The 10,195-nt window shown below is 33.6% G+C and overlaps 1 protein-coding gene across 1 annotated transcript; it reads right to left on the reverse strand.

Annotated features, from left to right (window-relative positions):
* Positions 1-2,460: 2,460 nt before the first annotated feature.
* On the reverse strand, positions 2,461-5,508 carry LOC137719622 (cytokinin dehydrogenase 3-like). The gene is made up of 5 exons (XM_068458658.2): positions 4,873-5,508; positions 4,248-4,375; positions 3,577-3,852; positions 3,144-3,412; positions 2,461-2,899 (listed from the first exon to the last, which is right to left on the reverse strand). Exons 1-5 carry the CDS (start codon positions 5,459-5,461, stop codon positions 2,608-2,610), a joined length of 1,554 nt encoding a protein of 517 aa, XP_068314759.2. The 5' UTR covers positions 5,462-5,508; the 3' UTR covers positions 2,461-2,607.
* Positions 5,509-10,195: the final 4,687 nt, after the last annotated feature.

The raw sequence follows: 10,195 nt of genomic DNA on the forward strand, positions 1-10,195 counted from the left end.
ATAATACCAACAAAATAGTAATTAACAATTAACTTTTTATTAACAAACGATATTTTACAGTTATCTACACTAAAGTGAAGGGGGACGTTGAATTCATGAAGCAATGAGTTGAAAAGAAAAGTTCTAACCACCTGAATAAGTCACTACTTGCAACAAGTATGGGTTCGGTTTAAAAGTGTTTTTAAAATGATTGACATGTTTTTTTATGAAAATGTTTTTTGAACCAATATTTAGTAAAAATACAAGTGAATCCTAAAAAAGTATATGAAGTGCTAGAAGCACATAACTAATGCTTCTTGCAAGATGCACTATAAGTGCTTTTATAACCCATAAAACATTTTTTTTCTTCTAAAAACACTTTTAGTCATTTTAAAAGCACTTCTAAATGAGCCCTATTATTTTAGAAACAATATATATACTCATATTTTTCTCTTTGACTAGCCTGTAACTTCTCTAGCAAAAAGGGGTGTGATATCCACACATCCCATTTTACTTCTCACACACCTTTTTCATTTTCGACCGTCAGATCAGATGAATTGAAGAAGATCAACAGACATAAATTATCAAGAGGTGTGTGAGAAGTAAAATGTGGTGTGTGGATAGCACACCCCTAGTAAAAATTGTCCTGCATGTATAGCATGTCCAATATGGCGTTGTTTATTGATTAAAACGACAACATCAGAAAAATTATTGTATGTGCCGGTTACACCTAAAATTTCTAGATTGAGCTTGAATAAGGGACACTCTTTAGAAGTTCATTATGATAATCTAAGTAGTTTATTTTTAAGTTCACTCAAAATCATCTCCACAAAAATCATTCCAAATTGGCAATTATTCGACCATTTAGTTAAGTGCTTTCTGAAGGCTTCAGTTTAATTAGATGGCTCAATGGTTTCACAAATTTCTTTTTTGTTTCTTTTTTTTTTCTTTTTTTTTTTTGTAAGAATGACGCAAGGTGCAAATACAATGTGTGGTGAGTATAAGAAATCCCTGTACGTATGAACTTAAAATTACATAATGATAGTGAACTCCAGATATGAATGTGGAAACAAATTATTACAAAACCGACCATGCACATTATAAAAACTTTTGTGAGATATGATTTGCTTTATTGATTAACTAAAGGGGAAATTAATTAGTGCCTTTCTTTTTAGAAGTTTGTTTTATGTGAACGTGCGGATCGCAGAGCATTATCGAGTGCAAAGGGAAGGGACGGTGTCCTTTTTCCAAAAACGGAGCTTTAAAAAAAATGGATTGATGCATATTCTGCTAGCAATTATGTGCTTTTTCTTCTTGTCTGGGAAATTTAGTTGTAATTAAGTAGTTCAGAAAACATCTTAATTATATTGTTACTACTCATTAGTTAAGCATTAGCAGAGGATGCAAAGTCCAGATTTTATGGTGGCTTCTACTTTAATGTCTCCTGCTTGCCAGCAGGCTGCAATGAGAGAGTTGGAAAACAATCTAATTTGCCCTTCATTAACAAAACCCTAGCTGTCTTTCGGCATTGCAGTACTATAACTTTATTAAAAAAGCAGCATATATAGAGTTCTCAGCCAACAGTTTTGTCCAATTTTGGATGGGGAAATTCCTGAAAATAGTCACTCCTTTGTTCTAAATTGCTGTGTTGGGTGATTTTTACTTTTCTGGGCAAGTGACTCAAGTCATCGAATTTGGTTTTTTGGGTGATGAATGTGATATAATTTTTCATTATCCTGCTTCCGACACTGCATTAAAAGCTTTACTAAAGTTAGTCCAGCTTAGTTCCTAATTGTTTGGTACAACAAACACACCCTAGTTGTCTTTTATCACTGCAGTACTATAACTTTACTAAAAAGGCAGAATATCTAGAGTTCTCAGCCAACAGTTTTGTCCAATTTTGGATGGGGAAATTCCTGAAAATAGTTACTCCTTTATAATGGATTCAAATAGTTCGATGTGAGTGTATAGTATGTATACGAAAATCTCACTAAATTAAGCATTTAGTTTGGCTAAATGATTTTGATGAAAGGTTAGAAAGGGGATATTGATCATTCAGTCGAATAACTTATTCTTAGGTTTGTAAATTAAGTCATATTATGAGTTTTAAGGATGTATTAAATTTTTTGTTGATGACCATGAATTAATATAGTTTTCTTGTCGTTTTGGAGGACCATTTCGATGGAGCTGTTTAGAGGGGTCCCATGAGGGGTTGGCATGTTGACACTTAGCACTGTCTTGTTCCATATATCGTCCATTAAGTGCAGAAAAAACCGATTATCCTTTTTTGTATGTGAACTTCTATATTATTGACTACTAGATGTTAAATAGGGTTTCCGAACCCAGCCTGTTTTTCACTTTTGTAGGGCATACGTGGCAGGAATCTAACAACTACTGGGGTTACAGATAGCATATTGTACTGCACAACTTCATCTACATTCTCCAACATAATAAAAGAACAAGATCTAACAAATTAATTAGAAATGCTAAATTCATATTTTACCATATCATAACTAAGTTTACAAAAACTACTAGTAAAACAATTAAATTAAGATAACTTTAATAATTAATTTTAACAAATACTATAGCTAGCTACCTTAGCTTACTAAACGAACATAATATATAAGATTAATTATTGAAAATTCTTTGTCCCGGAGAGAGTATCCTCTTGGGGTCGAACAAAGCTTTCTTCTTCAGGAAGGCTTTCCATTTAGAGCCAAAGTGGTTTATCCAACCTTGCTGTGTTTTTATGTGAGGAAGGTACTGCTTAACCTCTAAACCAGCCCTGTCACAAAACCCTAATATCTCTTCGTTTTGCTCCTCAAATGCTTCCCAATCGTCAAACCCACTTGAATGCAAAAATCCTACGGTGTAGAAAACATCTTCTTGAGGTATAACCGCTGACATCCTATCATCCCATCTGCAATTTAAATAACATAAAAAGGTTAATTATTAATTTGTGTAAATATCAAGGCAGCGGAACTTACGATTTAATTGAGTAACACTTCTGTATGGACCACATTTATTTACCGGTCATTTTACTTGGCCTCTTTAAAAAAGACGAAGGTGTTCACTTTGTGAGATCACGAGGAAACCCGACCGTCTGTAAATGTGGTCCTAAATAATTCTATTCATTTTGCGTGCATCTTAGAAATTAATCTTACTTGGTCCGGTTCATTGGATAAACGAGGACTGGTCCTGTGGTAATGTTTCTCCTGAGAACAATGTCCTTGAACACTCCTGCATCAAAGTCCGAGATGCTACTTTTTGGAATAAAAAGATTCAGCCATGGATGAGGGACATCCCATTGTCCTTGTGAGTGAAGCTTTTCCTCTCCACTTCTAACTCTATTCAGAAAATCGACATAAGACACATCCTTCTCAAACAAAAATCCAGGAAGAAAGCTTAACCCTTTGAATAGAAGTTCAAGTTCCTACATCAAAACAAAATTTAGAGTCACTAAAAGTAAAATTTGGGTCGCGCGCACTTAATTTGACACATATATTTACTATACAAGGCATATATGAAATTATCACAGTGAACCATGTACTTAATATCGCATAATCTTTTATTTTATTTATTAAAACATTAACGTACCTTCTTCACGGTCGTTTCAGTGTGCTCGTCATAGTATTTGGATACTTCCAGACAATAAATGATGCCCCGTTTGGTTACAAGAGAAATAATTCTTGAGTGAGAAGATTGTGGAAAAAAGGAGGATCTCCAATTATCCGGAGGACCCTGGTTCAACATAAGTGAACCTTCCAAATAATCGAGGGCGTTGCTTTGTTTTCTTCCGTTGAGAGAAATTAAACGTTCTTGGTCTCTGGCAAAGGTAGAGAAGTCACTGTAAAGCATTCGTACCCACTTGACCTACAAACAAATTGATCACCAAATTTAATTGATTGAGACATATAAAATATAAATTATAATCAATCATGTAAACAACACTTTTATGTTAGGAGAAATGGTGTTAATAGGGTTCCACCACTAAACATAAAAAGGGAAAGAAAAGGGGATTAAATTAAGAGGTTAATTTAACTTAATTACGTGATGGCTTTGATGATCATGTCTCTAAGCAACATAGACAAGTCATTTTATATTGAAAAGTTGAAAAGTGCAATATTAATTTATTGAGTTCATCCGCATCACAAATTGGAATTCGTTTACTTAGGTGAAAGTGGGAACAAAATATATGACTAGGCTAGAGAAAGTCTAAGTCAATATGAATATGGCTGCAGCCGGCTGCTAAACTAGTATATACTTACCCTCTTAGGTGCTGGCTCTAGGGAAATTCTTGCCCTAGTTATAATCCCAAATTGACCTAATCCTCCGAGGACTCCAAAGAAGAGCTCGGAGTTTTTTTGTGGGGAGCAAGTCACAAAATCCCCTTGCCCTGCAAGACAAAAGAAAAATACACACAAACCTAATTAGTGCTTGCATGCAAAGTTACAAATTTGCATTAACTTTTATTCAAAAAATTATGCAGTAAGTTAGACTTAATTTTGAATGATTCTTCGATGCAACTGTCACACAAATTGTAAATCATTAATTGATAATAAGGATCAAGCTGGTGGTGTGAACTTATCCCTAACGTTTTCCAAACGTGTGGGACCATGGGACAAGCTTCAAACGTTAGTAAAATGCGTTCAGAAACAACTGTACATTCATGTTTCTTAACAACCATATTTTTGTATCTTAGTATTCCACAATGTTGTTTTTATGCTGTAACACATTAATATTATTACAAAAATGGAGATAACAATTAAGGAAACGATAATGACCAAAAACAGAAATTAGAAAATTAGCAATTACCAAAAAAGGATTAAGAAAACAATATATAAGTTAATTACCAAAAAAAACAATGAACAAATAAATTCACATAATTCATACCAGTGACAACATCCATTTCATAAACATTGGTAATCTGAGGACCAAACCGGAAGGCCGAGCCGCTGATGCCAGCGTTGGAGAGAGTCCCGCCAACGGTTAAGTAAAGGTAGTCGGTCCACGAGACCGGTGTAAGTCCATGTTCTAATGTGGCATGCAGCACATCAATCCAAAGCTGTCCACCTCCCACATCAGCATAATTATCATTATTATTAATATTAATACCCGAATTTTTAGAAGAATTAACACTAATTCCAGATACATGTGGACGGTAATTTTTCAGTGAGGTCATGTCCACCACAACACCGTTCGGGGCCATGGCCTGTCCTCTGGTGGAATGACCATGGCCTCGAGCAGCTATGCTGAAAGGAGTCGAAACTTTGTTTGAGAATTTGATCAAGCTTGAAATGTCGTTTATGGAAGCTGGGTACAAAACGGCTGCTGGGTTGTATCTATGAATGTGACCAAAATCACTAGAAGCTAATTTAATGGCTTCTGGATCGTCACGAAGTTTATAACCCATGGTGAAAATCAGACCGCTCAGAATGATCAAGAATATGAGTAATGTTGGGAAGGGAAAACTCTCAGCCATTTTAGGTTTTGTTGAGAGAGAGAGAGAGAGAGAGGTTTGGTTTTGGAGATAAAGGCAGAGGTGTGCATATAAATAGACAAATAAAGCTGCATGAGAACCAGGATAGAAATTTCGCAACGACGTCGTCATGGCGTAACTACTATATACCTTTTTCTTTCAAAGATACGCAAGGACGAGGCCTTGGATCTCACTGTTGTTTTTCCTTGCAATCTCACGAATTACTCGTGCAATGGAATCATGAAAATAAAACGGATAATGTTATTTAAATATATAAAATTAATATATTTATTGATACACAGTACTCTAATATAGGTGAAACCCGTATGCATATAATTATAATCATTGTGTCCATTTCTATTAAAGAGTACCAGTCAAATGTATCTAGATAGTTTTATTGAATTGCAATACTGGAGAAAATTGGAATACTTGCCTTTCAAACTTTTTATTTTGGATGAAATTTGTGATAGTGTTACTCAAAATTATCATTACTCCACATTGTAATATTTAAAAATAATTACTTTTGAATTTTTAGTTGAGAACTAATGCTCACATATCTGACACGTTTGTTTACACACTCCATAATAAACGTGAACTATACCAAATCTATCTATTTCAGCAACGCATATGAGTTTTGAAATAGGAATAAAAGTTTTCACTCTTTAACGTTTTGTATACGTTTTTTGAATGCATCAAAGAGCATGATGGCCACCCACAGAATTCCAACTCCATTAACCCTGTGGGCCATTTGGAGGGTTCAGATTTCTTCATCTGTGGGCCAATTGGAGACCAAGTTAGCTGCGTTTTGGCCGTTGGATTGTGATCTCTAGGTCAAGAAATGTCAAGGTTGGTCAATATATAATGGTTACTCAATCGTTATTTGTGTATTTGTTCTCTCTCCCCCTCTCCTTTTTATTAAGGATGGATGGCGGTCAAATTTTGGTAATCATCAAAAGAATCTATAAGATTTTCCATTCGGGGATACAGAGGAACTTTACGAATCAAGGCATCGATGGATTTTGTGATTCATAGATTTAATTTTAACAAAAACAAAAGTGGGAGACATAAATCAAAGTTTTTCTTCAATGAAAGATTTGTTGTGTGTATCTACAGCTACAAGTTAGGGGAAAAGTCAATTTGGGCATAATTACATGCAGCCCGTGTTTGTCTAATATGTCATTCGAACTTCCTTTGTGTTTCAATGCATATAACTATATAATCTCAATTTCTCAGCAAAAACACATGACATAACCATGCATGCTTATTTCTTGGCATATTAAATTAATCAAATTGTTTTCCATCATGAACGAGCAATGCTAAATATACCATAAATATAATGGCATAAATACTGTGCAAGTTCCAGCTCTATTTAACAGATGCCAGTAATAATTAAAAGGGTAAATTACACTTTCACACCTCAGGTTTGGGGTCTATTCAATTTCATACCTTAAGTACTATTTTATTTCAAAATAATACCTCCGTTACATTTTTCATCCATTGATCTGTTAAATGCTGACGTGGCTGCCACATATATGCCACGTGGCTGCCAAATGTCTGCCATGTGGCAATAAAATAATTTATTAATTTTTTTTTAAAAACCTGAATTTTCTCAGAAAAAGAAAAAAAATGAAACCAGTGTCTTCCCCACCCCCCCCCCCCCCGGCACGACCCTAACCCAAAACCCAAAAACCTGCAAGAAGAAGAAGAAGAGGGAGAAACAAAAAAAAAAAAAAAACCCAGTTCGTCCCACCTGAGCCACCCCCCTTTCTCCATCCCCCATCACCCCTCCCAAAAATCCCCCATCACCCACAAAAATTCCACGTGAGATTAGGTGGATCTACCACAAAACTAGTCCAAAAATCATCTCAAACTCAAAGTATTTTCAAAACCCACCAATACTGAAAATCATGAGATCCTGACCCGCGCGGGGGCGGGGAGGGGGAGACGAACTAGGTTTGGGGTTTTTTTTTCCTTCTTCTTCTTCCTGCTGCTGTTGCTGCAGGGTTTTTTTTGTTTTCAATTTTTTTGAGAAAATTTAGGTTTTAAAAAAAAAATTAAAAAATTGTTTTATTTGCCACATGGCAGTCATTTGGTAGCCACGTCAGCATTTAACAGATCAATTGATGAAAAATATAACGAAGGTATTATTTTGAAATAAAATAGTACTTAAGGTATGAAAGTGAAATGTTTTGAAGATGTTGTAAGAAATTGAAATAGACCCCAAACCTAAGGTATGAAAGTGTAATTTGCCCTAATTAAAATGATAAGATAATGTGTTCGACATGCAACATATTATAACTTTATTAATAAATTAATAACTTTTCAGCGTCTTGCATGCATTCATAAAAATAAAAAAAAATAAAAAAATAAAAAAATAAAAAAACAGCAAGAAAACAATTGCATGCCATTCACACGAGAGAATCTGATGTATAAAATTCACCAGAACTTGTCCCTGCCTGTTTAGTTATATCATAGAGTACAAGTTTATACATTGATGCTACGCAACAGAAATATACATATTATTATCATTATTCTTATATATAAAAGAATAAATCATATAGTAATTTATTTGTGTTCTGGGCAATTGTATTTTTGGGTCAGCTTTTTTACTCTCGCACTGTCGTGTTTGCATGTCGGGTGTGCTATCTGCACGTTCATTTTTACGTCCTATATACTTTTTGTTAATTTTTGTGATTTGACCTTCTTTAATTTATTCGAGTCTACGGTTGGAAATTAAAAAGATGTGTGAGAAGTAAAAAATAGTATGTGTATGACATCACCCTATATATAGCCAAAGATACTTCCAGATCGCAAAGATTTTCATTAAAAATGTGTGTTGGACTATACTCTAACAAATATATATCCTCATTCAACGGATAATCTTTGACCTATAGATCTCACAGGTAGGATGACCTATCGGGTGGCAAGACCTTCCACCATTCTCTGGTCCATGCATGGTACCATGCATCCATATTCTATTAGTTCTTTTTTTTTTTTTAAACAACCATATTCTATTAGTATTAATCATATAATTAAGAATGTAATCTTGAACACATATGCATATGCTCACCATGCTTGATGTCTAATCATATATTAGTACTATTCGTATAATTAAGAATGTAATCTTGAACACATGCATATACATATTCCTAATTATTGAAGCTAACTAAATTAATTTATAAATTAAAACAATAACTAATAATTAGAGAATCTATAGAATGTGTAGATATAAGTTGATAGATTGTCAGGTTAATTAGGTTATTATAGTGAGGAGAAATTTATAAAATCGCGAAACTTAATGGAAAAAACCAAGTACACCTTATCACATGAATAAACAGTGATAGTTAGGTCTTCTGCCTAACAAAAAGGGATGGAAAATATGGCAGAAAAGGTTGGTTGTATTATATTTCTCTTTTTTTATTGGAGCTATATATAGGCCAAAATCTATTATATACTACCGAAATAGTGATATTTAGCCATTACTTTAAGAATTCATATAAAGTTGAGAAGACAAATTAAAAATTTTAAGATCAATCCATTGCCAATACTTTAGGATTTTAAATATTGTAGATTACATAATATCTGTTGTCAAATGTAATCATAGTACAGGAGCTTTTCGAATGGAAGAGAGTGAGCATTATTAGATACGACTATACAACCGCTTACACTTGGTGCTCTTTGTTTGTTAATAACTTAATAGTGTGAACTTCACATTGAAAAATGAAGAAATTTTATAGTAGTGGAGCCATAAATTCACGTTAGGATTGAGGGCTCCTTTATACCATGTAAAATCATAATATATATATATATATATATGTATATGTACGTGTGTGTGTGTATATATATATATATATGTATATATATGTATATATTGAAAAAAGAGAAAATGGGAGAGAATTTCAGAATGCATGAATATCGCATTTTTTATTGGCAAGTTTGGTATCATCTTACCTAATATGCTTCACTAACCAAAGGTATTCAAAATTATTACTTAAGAATATGAATTTCACATTGGAGAAACAAGAGAAAGTAGATATTTTTAAAAGTAGTCGGACTAATCTTTATATTGTCAATTGATTTTATAATGGAATTTCAATCTTCTCTATGGTATCAAAGTAGGTTAGCCAACATGTGAAGCCTAGCAGTTACATGTGCTTCCCGTCATCAAATTTGTGTTAGTCACGTATTAGGTTTGAAAATTTGCTACACATGAAGGGAAGTGTTGAAAATATGAATCTTAGGTATGTTGAGAATATGAATCTTACATCAGAGAAATAAGAGACCTAATATACTGATAAGAATTAATTAAACTACTCCTTATATTATTAATGAAATATTACGACGAAATCTCAACATCTTTTGATGAATTCTGACTAATATACTCATATTAATTAAAGAACTATATGTCAATGAGGAAATATTGTAATTACATCTCTAGAAACAAAAATAATAATAAGCAAAAGCGGAGGAGGAGGTCTAAGGTTATGTTTGAATGGGGAAGATTTTATGTTAAATTTTTTATTTGGGACATTTCTTCACATCTTCATATGCCTTTTTACATATGACAAAGTTCAAACCTAACATGTAAACAAAACAAATTGGATGATGTGAAGCATGTGTGGTTGTTGGGTTCACATTTGCCAACCTGCTTTGAAGAAGTTGCGGTTTTACAATAAAACTAATTGACAACATGAGAAGTAACCCAACTCCTCATAAGCACATGCAAGGCTTACCAAA

This window comes from Pyrus communis, chromosome 15 (assembly GCF_041283825.1).
Source record: "Pyrus communis isolate YQ-2024b chromosome 15, ASM4128382v1, whole genome shotgun sequence".
Taxonomy (NCBI): Eukaryota; Viridiplantae; Streptophyta; class Magnoliopsida; order Rosales; family Rosaceae; genus Pyrus; species Pyrus communis.

Excerpts from the sequence above, each read along its gene's own strand:
- LOC137719622 (XM_068458658.2), bottom strand. The coding sequence starts at position 5,461 with ATGGCTGAGAGTTTTCCCTTCCCAACATTACTCATATTCTTGATCATT. Across the intron at positions 3,853-4,247 it reads TAGAGCCAGCACCTAAGAGG|GTCAAGTGGGTACGAATGCT; the intron begins GTAAGTATATAC and ends ATTTGTTTGTAG. Across the intron at positions 2,900-3,143 it reads TATCCAATGAACCGGACCAA|ATGGGATGATAGGATGTCAG; the intron begins GTAAGATTAATT and ends TTTAAATTGCAG.